This window comes from Myotis davidii, unplaced genomic scaffold, assembly GCF_000327345.1.
Source record: "Myotis davidii unplaced genomic scaffold, ASM32734v1 scaffold149, whole genome shotgun sequence".
Classification (NCBI taxonomy): Eukaryota; Metazoa; Chordata; class Mammalia; order Chiroptera; family Vespertilionidae; genus Myotis; species Myotis davidii.
The window spans coordinates 2,348,582-2,365,233 of NW_006352194.1; the positions used below are offsets into that span (position 1 = coordinate 2,348,582).

The 16,652-nt window shown below is 47.4% G+C and overlaps 1 protein-coding gene across 3 annotated transcripts in view; it reads left to right on the top strand.

The window, feature by feature from the left end:
• The window catches only part of LOC102764143 (RH-like protein), a 34,792-nt gene that overhangs the window by 8,095 nt on the left and 10,045 nt on the right, over positions 1-16,652 (top strand). Inside the window, exons 2-8 of one of the 3 annotated variants that reach the window (XM_015557287.1) lie at positions 1,182-1,371; positions 6,724-6,874; positions 9,175-9,322; positions 10,130-10,296; positions 11,766-11,903; positions 14,915-15,048; positions 15,691-15,851. In XM_015557287.1, coding sequence (XP_015412773.1) covers positions 1,182-1,371; positions 6,724-6,874; positions 9,175-9,322; positions 10,130-10,296; positions 11,766-11,903; positions 14,915-15,048; positions 15,691-15,706 — 944 coding nt within the window. In that variant the 3' untranslated portion in view covers positions 15,707-15,851. Of the gene's footprint in view, positions 1-1,181; positions 1,372-6,723; positions 6,875-9,174; positions 9,323-10,129; positions 10,297-11,765; positions 11,904-14,914; positions 15,049-15,690; positions 15,852-16,652 lie in introns of those variants that run through there. The other 2 variants (XM_015557286.1, XM_015557288.1) reach the window with 2 other exon arrangements.

Consider the following 16,652-nt stretch of genomic DNA (forward strand, 5'->3'; position numbering starts at 1 on the left):
AATGTCCCTGCAACCAAGATTACTTTATCCAGCAAAGCTATCATTCAGAATAGAAGGTCAGATAAAGAGCTTCACGGATAAGAAAAAGCTAAAGGAGTTCATCACCACCAAACCAGCATTATATGAAATGCTGAAAGGTATCCTTTAAGAAGAGGAAGAAGAAAAAGGAACTCTTGCCATTTGCCACAACATGGATGGAACTGGAGAGCAGATAAATACCACATGATCTCACTCATTTGTGGAATACAAGGAACAACAAAATCTGATGAACAAGGACTGATCCAGAGACGGAGAGGCATTGATGGGACTGTCGGGCTGGGGAGGGAGGGTAGGGGGAGGGGGCGGAAAGGGGAAAGAGCAACCAAAGGACTTACATGCAGGCATAGAGGCCTAACCAATGGACACGGACAACGGGGGTGGGGGCGGGGGGTGGAGGGTGATGTGGGGACAGGGACACATATGTAATATCTTAATCAATAAAAAATATATTAAAAAAAAAAGACAGACTCTTGGAAAGAAAGGAGTATTCTCAGTCCTTAAATGCTGATCAACAAGACATAGCCATAGCTTTACTTTCTATAAATCAGTTTTGATCAATTTAGATGCATTTATATGAAATTCTAACAACCAGAAAAATTAACTAGAAGTCAGAATAATGGTTGCCCAGGGAAGGGATCGGCCGGGCGCCACAAGAATTTTTAAAGCTTGCACTGACCTCTTTCCCCTTAGATTGCCAAATTTAAAAAAATGACAACATGCCAGGCTGGTGTGACTCACTGGTTGAGCATCAACCTATGAACCAGAAGGTCACGGTTCGAGTATGGGTCAGGGCATATGCCCAGGTTGCAGGCTCAATCCCTAATGGGAGGCATGCAGGAGGCAGTTAATCAATGATTCTCTCTCATCATGGATGTTTCTATCTCTCTCTCTCCCTTCCTCTCTAAAATCCATAAAAATACTTATTTTTTAAAATGACAACAGCCAACACAACAATAGCCCTCTGGTGTGAATGAATCAAAATTATACCATTTTTGTCAGATCGGCAAAAAATAGAATATATTTTTTGATGTGCTGCAGAATTTTAGTAATTAGTTTCTGTGTGCCCTGTGATGAAAAGGGTTGAGAATCACTGCTCTCTCTTGTCTGCTTCTCTTCCTCCTCCTCGGTATCGCCTCCCTTAGCCATCTTACAGGATGTTATGGTCATGGCAGCCCTGGGCTTGGGCTTCCTCACCTCGTCGTTGTGGAGATATGGCTGGAGCAGCGTGGCCTTCAACCTCTTCATGCTGGCCCTCGGGGTGCAGTGGGCAGTCCTGCTGGATGGCTTTCTGGACCATCCCCCTTCTTGGAAAGTGGTCATCAAACTGTCCAGGTAACCCCATGGCTGCTGGATTCCTTTTGGGTTCTGGAGGGTATGGGGCCCGTGAGGGTGGATTCTAGAAAAGCCAGATGTCTACTTGTCTTCCTAGCATCAAACCTATGCAATATCTAGGACATACTTCTAGTAGCAAATTGCTCATTGTTCATCTCAAATTCAAATTCAGATCCCTAAGTCTTTTCTTTATTATTGGATATAATTTTGGAAAGTTACCCAGTTAATAAGGATTCAAATAAAAATTAATAGAGTTAAGACAAAAAGACATAGAAACGTCACACTCAGCAAGACAGTCTCTTGGCGGAGAGGCATTGATTGGACTGTCGGGCTTTGGAGGGAGGGTAGGGGAGGGGGCGGGTAAAGGGGAAAGAGCAACCAAAGGACTTACATGCAGGCATAGAGGCCTAACCAATGGACACGGACAATGGGGGGTGGGGGTGGAGGGCGATGTGGGGACAGGGACACATATGTAATATCTTAATTAATAAAAAAAAAAAAAGAAAGATAACAACCAAAGGACTTATATGCAGGCATAGAGGCCTAACCAATGGACACGGACAATGGGGTGGGGGGTGGAGGGTGATGTGGGGACAGGGACACATATGTAATATCTTAATCAATAAAAAATATATTAAAAAAAAAAGACAGACTCTTGGAAAGAAAGGAGTATTCTCAGTCCTTAAATGCTGATCAACAAGACATAGCCATAGCTTTACTTTCTATAAATCAGTTTTGATCAATTTAGATGCATTTATATGAAATTCTAACAACCAGAAAAATTAACTAGAAGTCAGAATAATGGTTGCCCAGGGAAGGCGGTAGTTATTGATTAGGAAGGAGCACAAAGAGCCTTATGGGGTACAGTAAGTGTTATTTATGTTATCTGGAGTAATGGGTACACACAGGTATATACTAATATATTGAGCTATACACTTTTTAAAAATGATATTAGCACTTGACAGGAGGAACGAGGTAAAATTTTTGCTTAAAACGCATTATTTTTGTTTGTTTTATGGAACTCCGAATCTCTGTCCTGCCCAGATGATGGTAAATACCATTTTAGGCATCTTGTGGAACTGGCCACCACTCAAGGCCACTCCGTCCTCCCCTCAAAGACCCTGCTAAACCTCTGAGCACTGCTATGGAACATCTATCTATGAGCCAGGCACCTGGCAAACACGATTTTGTGTAAGCCTTCTAGCAGAGGTCTAACCTGGTGTACAGGCAAGGAAACAGGCTCAGAGAGGGTACGGCACTTGTCTAGGGTCACACAGCTAAGTGGTGACATGGCTTTAGCTTTGTCACACTCCAGGTAGTCAGGATATGAAACATAGAATAGTCAGCTCCCTACTGGCCCAGAAAAAAAATACTCTCCACATTTTTCCTTCTATCTAGAAAGTTTTAGAGCTAATCCCCATGGGGACTCGATCACCCCAGTAATCACATGGGATGCAACAGGGCACTCTGGGGGGCTCTGACAGGGGTGGCCCTGGTCTTGGTGTTCCTGCTGCCTGGCATAATGCCACACGAACCTTCAGCCTCCTGTGTTTCAGTCCACAGGCGTCTCGGGGCCGCTCCCTTCTTTGAGGTCCTGCCTGCAGGGACCTGTTTGTTCTTGACACAACCTAGAAAGACAAGAAGAGGTCATTTACAGTCTGAGTGAACCTCCCTGCCCCGCCTCTGACCAGTGGATCCTCCCCAGTTGTGACCCCTGGTGAGCCTGGCATCACAGATGTGAACAATGGGCTCCTTCCTGACCTTTCCAGCTGGACTGGGCTGGTGGGTGGCGCCCAGGCTGGCCTCCCAGATGGGTCCTCTCCCTCAGCCTCACCCGCTCTGTGGAGCCTGACTTGGCACGGAGTTGGTTCAGCCTTGAGTCATCCATGACCAGTTCCTTCAGGGCAGAGCCCTGGCTTCTTCAGCTTTGTCCTTTGTTTTCCTCACATAGTAAGGGATTCTAAATAATTCCTGGTGCCTGTGAGACGCCTCCCCTTGCCCTTTGCCCCCTGACCTTCCCTCTGAAGTCCTTGACCTTAAGCGGGACCCTACATTGGCAGCAAGCACTGGGGGAGCTGTGTCCAGACTTCAGAGCGCAGTCTTTGAATCAGGCTAACTAGGTTTGAACCCCATGTTTGTCATTAACTGGCCGTGTGGTTATTGCCAAAAAAATTCTTCTCTTCTAGTCTCAGTGTGCTCTCGTGTAAGATGGAGAGACTGAGTGGTACCCTAGCACCATTTTCAGAGGATTACTTGGATTAAAATTTAAATGAGAAAGTCCTAGCCACAGCAATCAGACAAGAAAAATAAATAAAAGGCACCCAAATTGTAAAGACGTGAAGTTGTCATTATTTGCAGATGACGTGATACTGTATATAAAAAAACTACTAGAACTAATAAATAAATTCAATAAAGTGGCAGGATACAAAATTAATATCCAGAAATTGGTAGCATTTTTATACACCAATAAAGAACTATCAGAAAGAGAAATTAAGAAAACCTCATTTACAATTGCATCAAAAAATAAAATAAAATATCTAGGAATAAATTTAACCAAGGAGGTAAAAGACCTGTGCTCAGAAAATTATAAGATATTGAAGAAAGAAATTGAAGACAAAATAAGTAAGTGGAAGCATATATTGTGTTCATGGATAGGAAGAATTTGCATCATTAAAATGCTCATCATTAAAATGATGCATCATTAAAATGCTACCCAAAGCAACCACTAGATTCAATGCAATCCCTAACAAAATGCCAACGACATTTTTCACAGAACTAGATCGAATAATCCTAAAATTTATATGGAACCACAAAAGACCCCAAATAGCCACAGCAATCATGAGGGAAAAAAGAACAAAGTTGGAGGTATCATGCTACCTGATATCAAACTATACTACAAAGTTATAGTAATCAAATCAGCTTTGTACTGGGATAAAAAAACAGATCAATGGAACAGAATAGAGAGCCAGAAATAAATCCATTCCTATATGTTATACTAACATATATCAAAGGAGCCAAGAATATACAATGGGGTTAAGACAGTCTATTCAATAAATGGTGTTGGGAAAATTGAACCGATATGTGCAAAAAAAAAAAAAAGGAAGAAGAAAAGAAACTAGACCACCTTCTTCCACCATACACAAGAATAAATTCAAAATGGACTGAAAACTTAAATGTAAGACCTGAAACCATAAAAATCCTAGAAAACATGGGTAATAAAATCTCTGACACTGCTCTTAGGAATATTTTTTTTCCTGGTATATCTCTCCTTGCAAGAAAAACAAAAGAAAAAATAAACAAGTAGGACTACATCAAATTAAAGTTTTGCACAGCAAAGGAAACTATCAACAAAATGAAAAGTCAACCTACTGAAGGGGAGATTATATTCGTTAATGATACAACGTCACTAATCATCAGATAAATGAAAATTAAAGCCATAGTAAGGTATTACCTCACACCTGTCAGAATGGCTATTGTCAATAAATCAACAAACAACAAATGTTGGTGAAAATGTGGAGGAAAGGGAATCCTCGTGCATTGTTAGTGGGATTGCAAATCGGTACAGCCACTATGGAAACAGTATGGAGTTTCCTCAAAAAATTAAAAATAGAACTACCTATGACCCAGCAATTCCACTTCCGAGTATACATTTGAAGAAATCCAAAACACTAATCTTAAAAGGTATATGTATGCACCCCGATGTTCATTGCAGCATTATTTACAATAGCCAAGATTGGAAGCAGCCCAAGTGCCATAAATAAACTACTGGATGAAGACGTGGTCCATGTATACAATGAAATATTACTTGGCAATAAAAAAAGAATGAATCTTACCATTTGTAAAAACATGGATGGACCTACAGAATATTCTGCTAAGGGAAATAAGTCGGACAGAGAAAGGTAAATACCATATGATTTCACTTATATGTGGAATCTAAAGAACTAAATAAATGGACAAATAAAACAGAAACAGACGCATAGATACAGAGAACAAACTAATGGCTGCCGATGGGAGGGGGGCTGGGAGGCGGGGTGAAAAAGGTGAAAGGATTAATAAGTACAAATTGGTAGTTACAGTATGCTCTTGGGGACGTAAAATACAGCAGAGGGAATATAGTCAATAATGTAATAACTATGTATGGTGCCAGGTTGGTGCTGGAATTAGGGGGTGATCACCTCATAAATTATATAAATGTCTAATCACGATGCTGTACACCTGAAACTAATATAAAATAATATTGAATGTCGACTGTAATTGAAAAACATTTAAATAAGGTGATGTAGTTGCAAGCCTGTTATACATGACGCTTAATAAATTATTATAGTTGTGATATTGGTTGTAGCATCAGCTCCCAGGTGGAAGGGGGTGTCTCACAGCAAGGTGCCCAGGGAGGATGGGTTGGTTTAACCACCATGTATTGCTCTAGTAGTCAGTGCCACCTCCCCCAGGAAGCCCTCCTTGATGAGTCCACTCTATACTGTTCTTTCCCTTCAATGTCTCCCTCTCTAGCCTCGTTATATCAGGGTTCATAACGTCAGTCAGCCCTATCTCCCCAGCTGAATCTGAGTTCCTCAAAAACAAAAATTGTTTTAACCTGAATCCTCACACTGAGCCTGCTCATTTGTCGAGAGGAGGAAGAAATCAGTAATAGTGCTAATAATGCCGGCTTCTACTCCTCCGTCGTTCTTTGCGCCATCACCGTGCCAGACACACGTGCACGAATAGTCCTTCTAAGCCCCGCAGTACTCCCATGAGATCTTATTACCACTCTTAGCCCGCAGACAGGGAAACAGGCTCAGTGAGGTTAAACAGCTGCTCCAGTGGAAAGGCTGAGACTGGAGCCAGGCTTGTTCTACTTCCAAACCCAGTATTTCTCCACTACCTGCGAGAGGGAGAGGCTGGGGTGGCGGGTGCGCGGGCGGCAGGTGAAGAGCGCCCTCTATTGAGCGTTTGTGAGCAATGACGGCAGAAGAAAAGCTGTGTTGTGGGCAGAGTCCCAGGGGTCAGATCCCAGAAGGGAGCTGAGGGAACGTTTGGCCTGTAACTCACAGTGACATTCCTAGGAGAACCGCCGAGCACCCCGAGTGTGGATGAGAGACCAATCTCCCCGAGTGTAGACGCCACCCTGATGGGCAAAGGGACGAAGGAAACCCCGGGCTGGGCCCCATCAGCCCCCATGTGGGCGGATATCTTTGCCTTCTGTTCTCCCACTGTGTCCTGAGTTTCTTGAACAGTGCCAGGCGGAGAGTAAGAAGGCCCTCAACAAGTGTTTGTTAAATGAGTGAATGAACGAGTGAAGGAATGAGAGTCATCCTTCCTTCTTCGCCCTCCCCGTCTCGCCTCTCCCCCCAGGATTCAGCAGGCGACCATGACTGCTACGTCCGTGCTGATCTCTGTGGGTGCCATCCTGGGGAAGGCCAACCTGGCGCAGCTGGTGCTGATGGTGCTGATGGAGGTGACAGCCTTTAGCGCCACGAGGATGATCAGCCGGCAGTTCCTCGTTGTGAGTCAGGGTGCGGTGAGGGCGGGCGAGGAGGTGGAAAGGGCGGCCTCCACTGGGTGAGGCTTCTGGGATTTTAAATCATACAGCCAGGCCCAAATGGGGTGACAAAAGTGGGGTCTATGCTAAACGTTTAAACATGGCAAATGAATGCCTTTCGCTTCCAAAATATGGCACTGTAGGAATCACAAGATAATTGTGGGATGTAGGAAAAGATCATTCCCATTCCCCCATCTTCCCCAGCCGTGGTCCAGCAAGCTGCATGGCCAGCGTCTTCTTTCAAACCAGTCAATGTGTGTCACCTACTGGACATGGGACCTCATTGGGGAAACTGTCCAAAGCCCAAGGCTGAGGCCACTGGTGAGGGTGGGGCCAGGCCAGACGGTTCTCCCAGCTCTTCTGCTATCGTTGTGACCCTGTGGTCGGATGACCACAGATGAGAAAGCTGATGCCCAAGATTTCCCAGCAAGGGAGTGGCATTTGTTTCATGACCGAGGACGTTAACTTTGGTCACGTGTTAAGAAGGTTATTTCAATCATTTTGGTTTGCGGGGATGGCGGCTTAAACTAAAGTGAGGTCACTGAGGTATGGTGGTGAAAATTCCGGCAATTCTGGATATTTTTTGAAGGCACAGTTGACAGGATTCAGGAGTAGCCCACTAAAGGAGTTATTAAGGATTACTAAATTTGATATTGATACAGCGAAATTAGCATATATCTAGGATTTACTAAGGACTTCAGTTCAGCGATGAGAAGTCTGGCTGTTTCATGTTGCAAAGTTTACAGCACTTATCACTCCATGAAATTCTGCTGAAAAGTAGGGAGCAGTCAGGGCATGGCCGTGTGGCTTCTGGCCCCACCTTAGTGGACCTCGGCCAAGAGCATTTATTTATTTATTTATTTATGTTCATCCTCACCTGAGGATATTTTTTTAAATTGATTTTAGAGAAAGGAAGGGAGAGGGAGAGAGAGAGAGAAAGAAACATCAATGTGAGAGAGAAACATTCGGTTGCCTCCCCCACACACCCCGGACCCCCCAGCTAGGGATCAAACCCACAACTGGGTATGCACCCTGACTGGGAATCGAGCCTGTGACCTTCTAATGTACACTCCAACCAACTGAGCCACACCAGCCAGGGATGGCCAAAAGCCTTTAAAAGCTGCTGGTAGCCCAGCCGGTGTGGTTTAGTGGTTGAGTGTCGAACTATGAACCAGACAGTCACAGTTCAATTCCTGGTCAGGGCACATACTGGGGTTACGGGCTCAGTCCCCAGTTTGGGGCACGCAGGAGGCAGCCGATCAATAGTTGTCTCTCATCATTGATGTTTCTCTCTCTCCCTCCCTCCCTCCCTCTCTCCCTCCTTCCCTCCTTCTCCCTTCCTCTCTGAAATGAATAAAAATATATTTTAAGCCACTGTGGAAGACAGTATGGAGTTTCCTAAAAACAGAACTCGCATTTGACCCAGTAATCCCACTTCTAGGCCAAAAGCCTTTAAAAGCTGCTGGTAGCCCAGCCGGTGTGGTTTAGTGGTTGAGTGTCGAACTATGAACCAGACAGTCACAGTTCAATTCCTGGTCAGGGCACATACTGGGGTTACGCGCTCAGTCCCCAGTTTGGGGCACGCAGGAGGCAGCCGATCAATAGTTGTCTCTCATCATTGATGTTTCTCTCCCCCCCTCCCTCCCTCCCTCTCTCCCTCCTTCCCTCCTTCTCCCTTCCTCTCTGAAATGAATAAAAATATATTTTAAGCCACTGTGGAAGACAGTATGGAGTTTCCTAAAAACAGAACTCGCATTTGACCCAGTAATCCCACTTCTAGGACTATATCCCAAGAAACCAGAAAAAAACACCAATCAGAAAGGATATGCACCACTATGTTCATAGCAGCACAATTCACCATAGCTAAAATTTGGAAACAGCCTAAGTGCCCATCAACAGATGAGTAGATTAAAAAATTGCATAAGCCATGGCCACAGACACTGGGGCGGTGGGGGCCTGCCTGGGGTGGGAATGGCTGGGGGAGGGGGTCAATTGGGGGAGAAAGAGACATATGTAAAACTTTAGACAATAAATTAAAAAAAATATATATGAAATAAAAATAAAAGCTACTGATAAGACCAACCAGCAACCTCCCTGGAACAGACACTCAGCTACTCACGGAGTTCCTCTGAAAGGGAACTGCTGGGCTGGATAAGCTTAGTCACCCCTCCTCTGTGAAGCTCAGATCTTTCTCCAAGGAACATGGGGGTTCGGCTGTGGGCAGAGGGTGCCGACACTCACTACTCCCGCTGGGTTGGTTGCAGGCGGACAACCACTTAAGCATGATGTACATCCACGTGTTTGCGGCCTACTTTGGGCTGACCGTGGCCTGGTGCCTCTCAAGACCTCTCCCCAAGGAAGCGGAGGAGAAAGAGCAGAGGACGACGAGCCCCAGCCTGTTTGCCATGCTGGGTAAGGGCGAGGCGGAGGGGAGGTCTGGTACCTGGGTGAGCAAGAGGCTCCAAAACTCCACAGGAAATCTCTTTCAGCAGCCTGCCCGGTGTCTGAAGCCCTCCGCCACGGCTCATCTCCCCACGTGGCGCTGGATGAATTCAGGCCTTTGAGTGCAGCCTTCCCCTCCGGGGTACCTCTCTTCATTCTTATCCAAAGGAGAGGAGCACTCCTTCCATTGGAGTCTCAATCAGTTTATCCAACCTGTTTGGCCTCAACTTAAAGGAGGGAATTGGACAAATGAAGGGCCCTGAAGTGGAGGAAAGGAGAGGGTAGGGACTGAGAAGTAACAGTGGTGTATTTTGACAAGCCGCGGTGAAAACGACGAACTCAGACTGCTGGGAGAGGCTTCGAGGCTCATGATACCCAGTGAGCTCCACAGCAGGCGACTGGGTGTCAGGCCACGGGGCTGAATGAAAGCGACTGATGTGTGTCACTGACTGTACATGGGGTCTCATTGGGGGAAACTGCCAAGTCTAATGCCAACTTTTAAGATAAGCATTTGGCCATCCCACGCTGGGGCCAGGAGGTCCGGGGTTTGGTGATTCAGCTCGCGGGGCCTTGGCTTCGCTGCCTGTGAAGTCTGTTAGCCGGGCCCTAGCAGCTTGAGATTTCAGGAAGGACGCGTGTCTTGCCTGAAGTCACACAGCTGGAGAGCGATCAAGCTGAGGTCTGCCTGCTCCGGGCTGCTCCCGCCTGAAGTCCGCCCAGGCTCAGGCTCTGGAGCAGGAGTTCTGGTTCTGGCCACTGACCCTCTCTGGCCCCCAGGCACCCTCTTCTTGTGGATGTTCTGGCCGAGTTTCAACTCTGCTCTGCTGACCATACCGCACGAAAGGAAGAAAGGCGTGTTCAACACCTACTATGCGCTTGCGGTCAGCGCCGTCACCGCCATCTCCCTGTCGGCCTTGACTCACCCCCAAGGGAAGATGAGCATGGTGAGGAGGGGGGCTGCCCCTGGGCCGCACTTGGGTCTCCCTAGGCCCCACACACGTGTTCACGCCCCGCCCCCCAGCCAGAGCCCTCAAGTTTGGGTGGGGGAGCCTTGTCCGCTGTGTCATGGGGCCCAAGGGAGAGCAGCAGCTTGTAAAACGGGCACTGGAACTTAGGAGACTGCGCGGTGGTGACAGGCTTACTAGGGGAAGGGATTTAGTCCAGCAGCATTGGCATCAAACAGACCCAGGGTTGCCCCCCAGTCCTGCTAGTTATTAAAGCCAGCCGCCAGGAGCAAGAGTCAGTGAGGGGTGGAGGGGAGGGGAGACTAGAATAGAATGTGTCAGCCTTTCCTCTTAACCCAAGAAATGTCAAGATTGGAATAAGAATCAGAAGTAGAGAAGCAGGTTAACCCAGCCACATGGCCTTGGTGAAGCCACTTAGACTTTGTATGTAACACCCTTCATGCGGAATAAGTTCTGGGCAAATATTAGCTGCTATTATCAATGGAGCCGGGAGATCGTGTGAGTTTTGGGTGGAGGAGATGGTGGGAGTGTGGAGCTAAAGACAAAACAAGTTCCCATGATGCTCAGGGCATGGAGTCAGCCAGCCAGAGGTGGTGGGGAAAATTCTAGACAGGCAGCGGGGCCTGGAGTGGAGAGAATGTGGCCACGGATGACAGGCTAACAGTACTAAGGGGAGGCAGGTGTCCCCATAGGTGAGCTCCATGGTGACAAGGACTCTAGGTCAGACAAGGTGGGGTAATCCAGGGAGGCAAGTTTGGCCATCACGTCAGGGAAGCCCCGAAGCTGGTCCGAGAGCCCAGAGCTCCTAGGCCTGGTCAGCGTAGAGGGGGACGGGGGGAAGAAGCGTAAGAGGCAAGGCCCAGTTGAGAGGAATGAAGGACAGAGCGGAGGTGTGATCCGGGACTCAGCTTATTGGGTCCATACAAGTGGCATAGGCGCCAAGGAGCGAACACTAATAATAAAAATAATAAAAACTATGATAGTGGCTTATATTTAATGGGCATTTACTCGTGTCCTATGCCAGGCACTGGGCTAAGGGTTTTTTTCTTTTTACATGTGGTAACTCATTTATTTCTTACAATAACCTGCATTAAGCAGGTACAATCAGAACCCCATTACCGGGTAGAAAAGTTGAAGCACTGAGCTGTGAAGTGCCCAAGGACACGTCACTAATGAGTGTGAGGGTGGCTGAACGCCGAGAAACTAGACTTTCAAGCCGATTCCCTAAACGCCGCCCAATCAGGGTGACTGTTCCCTGAGCCTGAGAAGTGGGGTGAGAGGAGACCATTGGCAAAGTCCAGGTAGTTTAACAGGGGAGTGGATGGTTTCAGGATCACTGAAGCGGGGAGGACCTTACAGTAGGGCCTACCAGCTGGCTGAGGAACTTTGGGGAGGATGCTGTCCTCTCTGTGTCTCACTTCATTCACCCACAAGCTGTTTCTTTGCAGACTCATATCCACAATGCAGTGCTGGCGGGAGGTGTGGCTGTGGGTGCCTCGTGCCACCTGATTCCTTCTCCTTGGCTGGCCATGGTGCTGGGCCTCGTGGCTGGGCTGATCTCCATCGGGGGAGCCAAATGCCTGCCGGTAAGGAGCCGGGCAGCTCACACCCTCTGCTTTGTCTTGGGCCAGAGGACCCTGGGGCCATGGTGGGCCATCATGTGGTGCCAGAGGCTGCGCCAGACAGGGGTTGGCACCCTCTCGGTTTAAAAGCTTGGAGTGGAGGACCCGCCCACACTGGATGGTGCATGTGTTAGGATCTGGGGAGCAAGTAGCAGAACCCACTCAAGCTTGCTCAGACATTGGGGGACGTTTTTATAAGGCCCCTGGGTTGTCATGGGACCCAAGGACAGAAATGCTCCTGGGAGCCCAGGAGTGGCTGGTATCGGGTGTTAACATAAAAAACCATTGAAACCTGTAAAGAATTTTTGTGGGTTTATTTGAGCCAAACTGTCGACATATGCCGGGAAGCAGAACCTCAATGAATTGAGATAGTGCTCCGGAGAATGGCCGGGTTACATTTGTGCTTATACATTCCAATCTAAGGAGGGACATAGGTGGGTTACATGATGCCCACCATAACTGCTTTTAGTTAAATTTTAATTTCAGACCATCCTTTGTGGTTACTTTAGGTCTCCGAGTCTGCAAAACTGCCATGCAGGCCTCTCCTGAGCTTGTCAGGTCAGCATGTGGCCCCTTTCGTCCACAGGGGATGGGAGTGTTTTGGGGAGCCCAAGAAGTCCCTGATCTCCTTTCTTTGTTTTTCCCGAATATCTGCTTTATTCTCACTCTGTAGACTTCCTTTCTGTTCTCCTACTGCTACTCCACATGGTGGAGTGTAGTATCTCTTTGCAAGAAAGCAGCTGGGTAACATCTCTTGGCCCTGATTCCAAGTTCTTTGAAGAAGGAGCTCATTGGTCGAACTTGGATCCTGTGCCCATCTTTGTCTGGGTGGGGGTGGGGCACGCTGTACACACATGGTGGCTGCCCATGAACTGTGAGAATGGGGGTGGGAAGGGCAGTGCCTAGAAGAAAGATGCTGGCTCATCATCAGGGCATGCCCACTGCTGATTGTTTAGTTCTTCTAAGTGGATGGCCTTTTCTTCCTTCAAAATTCAACAGGCACAGATACCACCAGAACACTTCATTATAGCCAGTTTGTTATTGATACACTTCTAAAGGAAATATTTAGGAACCACAAATCTGCATGGCTTTTGAAGGTTTGGTGGAGAATAAAGGAGTATACTTTGGGGTGGTGAAGGAAGCTGAATTTGACTGACAGTGGATATTCAGGGAGGCAGTTTCAACTCCAGATAAGGAGGAAATTACCAAAAGTTTGATTTGAGCAGAGTCTGATTTTCATCTTTGGAATGGGAACAGATGTCTTTTACCTCCTCTGGCTTGGAGGCCCTATGATGAAAGGAGGAAGTACACAGCAAAAAACAAAAAATAAAATAAATGTATATGTTGTCCAGCAGGTGTGGCTGAGCAGTTGAGTGTCTAGCCAGAAACCAAGGGGTCACTGGTCCAATTCCTGGTCAGAGCCCAGTAGGGGGCCTGCAGGAGGCAACGGATTGACGATGTTCATTTCACATCAATATTTCTCTCTATTCCTCTCCCTTCCTCTCTCTCTAAAAATCAAATTTTAAGACCGTATTTTAAAATGCGTAAGTTATCATCCGTCTTAGAGTCCATCACTCTACCTGTGCTTCAATTTCCTTGACTCTATCACTGGGGGAACAATTCAAGGATGACTCACTCACTCATGCATTCACTCATTCACTTATTCATTCACTCAACACCTATGTCTTCACATTTATGCTGCTTCCCAAGCTGTGGCACAGTGAAGAAAATGGACCAACAAGACAGCTCAGTGCGATGACTGCTCCAGGGCACATCCACGCCAGCCTGAGGCGTGTCAGGACATGCTTCCCGGAGCTGAGGTTGTCTCCGCTGAGCACTGACAGATAACTAAGATCAGCCAGGCGGAGAAGCGGGAAGTGTGTTCCCGGCAGAGGAGCAGTGTGCTCAGAGGCTCGACAGGGAGAAGAGCAGGTGGCCCAGCCAGGAAACAGACAGACGTTCTCTTGACGGAAGCGTTGGGTTCACCTGGGAGCGCGGTGGGATCAGAGTCTTGAGAGATGGCTGGTGCTCAGGTGTATCTCCTGAGCAGGCTGAGGAGTCTGGGGTTTTATTCTGCAGACAACGGGGAATCTAAGGAGGAAGTAGCCTGAACAAATTCTCATTTGTAGCCGTATCAGTTGGCTGATGGCCATCTGGGAGTCTAAGTGGTGAGGTGGAGGGGCGTTTGAATGGGAGTCGGAAGGTGTGGTCACATCCTTTTCTTCTGACTTTTATTCTAATCAGCCATTTGTCTGTGGATGGCAGTTAAGTTTGGGCCAGAACAGTAGGTCTCGATCACCTCCCAGGGACATGTGACGATATCTGGAGACATCCTTGATTGACACACTGGGTTGGGGGTGCTACTGGCGTCTAAAGGGTACAGGCCAAGGATGCTGCTAAGCATCCTACAGTGCACAGGACAGCACACTCACAACATAGAATTAGAGCCCAAAATGTGAGTAGTGCCTGGGTTAGATCCTTGCTTCTCAAAGTGCAGCCAGTGGACCAGCAGCACTGGCATTCCCTGGGACTCTGTTAGAAATGCAGAATCTCAGGCCCCAGACCTTCTAAATCCAACTCTGTGGTTGACCAGGCTCCTCAGGTAATGTGAGCGCACGCACAAGTCTGAGACGTGCTTCTTTTTAAAAAACAGATTTTATTGATTTTTTACGGGGAGGAAGGAGAGGGATAGAGAATTAGAAACATCGATGAGACAGAAATATCGATCAGCTGCCTCCTGCACACCTCCTACTGGGGATGTGCCCGCAACCAAGGTACATGCCCTTGACCGGAATCGAACCTGGGACCTTTCAGTCCGCAGGCCGACACTCCATCCACTGAGCCAAACCGGTCAGGTTGGGAAGTGCTTCTTACATGAGCCCTAAAGCCCATCCCTTTGGGTGGCCCGGGCGTAAAGAGTCGTAGGGAATGTCAGCCTCACATGCAGATCTACTGACGATGCTGCTTGTCCCCAGGTGTGTTTTAACCGCGTGCTGGGGATCCACGACACTTGCGGCGTGCACTACACCTTTGGCTTGCCGGGTCTGCTCGGAGGGATCGTCTACATCGGGCTGAGGATGCATAAGATAAGCTGGTCCAAGGATCCCATGTGAGTCACTTGGCTTATTCCCTTCAGACCCGCACCTAACTCAGGAAGCAGTGTGCCCAGAGCCATTAGCCGAGGTGCATGCATTCAGGACCAGGCACTAAGCAGGCCTCCATGAGCATTTGTTGGCCAACGTCTTCAGAAATTCTTCCGAGCCCCTAACTTGTGTGGAGTCATCACCTCTTCAGGTTACCTCTTCCCAAAGCGGGCAGCTTGGGTGCAAGGCCAAGGCAGATAGCCCTGAGGCCCCCCCCCCCCCCCGCCCCCCAACAGACAGAGCAGGACAACCAGGCCCAAGCCAGTTGAGTGAGTCCATGTTTCAACCTTTGATGGTGTAGGTCATGTGAGGAGTTGCCGTGGAGTCAGACTGGTCTTGACCTCTTACAAGCTGGGCACGCTCCCTAACTTCTCTGAGCTTTGGTCACCTGGTTTTAAATGAAGATAATGATAATACCTCCCCCTGTAGGATTGTTGGAGGCTGCCTGAGGCCAGGAGCCATGTGGTTTAGAGGATTAAATAAGTGAATGTAGGAAAACGGTAGACACTCTCCTAAGCATTAGCAAAAGATTCAAAATCATTAGACAAATTGTGTGGGCCAAATTCCAGGATGCTATTTGGGAACATCTGGACCATTTGTCCTTCTGGATCCCAAATTCTGTGATTCCGTGGCTCTCCTAGAGCAGTGGTTCTCAACAGCATCAATATCACCTGGACATTGGTTAGAAATGCAAATTCTAATATCAGGGGGCTCAATCTGTAAAAAATATGATTGTCCAACCACTATGCTATAAATCTGAAACTAATCCTATATAATAAAGAGCTAATATGCTAATTAGACTGGATGGCAAAACGACCTCCTGGAACAACCTTCTGGAACGACCAGTGGCTGGGGCTGCGAGGGCTGAGCCACTTGCACGAATTTCATGCATTGGGCCTCCAGTACATTATAAATGACTGCATTTATAATCATCTCAATACATAAGAATTCTTGCCATGATTTCACTTTCATCCATGGCCATTAGCTTGCCACTTATGGTACAATACGTTTCAGATTATATACTAAACTCAAGCCAAAAAAAAGAGATATGCCCTGAGATTTAAAATGCTAAACAAATGGGCTAGATCCCCAGCAGGGGATGTGCAGGAGGCAGCCAATCAATGATTCTCTCTCATCATTGATGTTTCTTTTTTTTTTCTTTATTTCATATTGATGTTTCTATCTCTCCCTCCCTCTCCCCTCCTCTCTGAAATCAATAAAATATATATATTTATATTAAAAAGAAATGCAAATTCCAGCCCACCTAGATCTGCTCAATTAGGAATCTGGAGGTAGGGCCCAGGAGTCTGTGTCTCACCAAGCCTTCCCGGTGATTCTCATGCAAGCTTGGGTATGACTGGCCTAGAGAAAACAAAGAAAAAAAAAGTCAACCAATGGTACATCGGTAAAGGATGAACAACCCACTCTCCAAGAAAACAAAATCCTGACTTAGCACATTTGCTGATTTCTCTGGTGCTAACACCCCCACCACGGCTGCCATCAAGGGGACATCACTGAACACAGAGTTGGGGAGAGAAGAACAAGGGCCCAGAGCCTGTGTGGCCTGCCT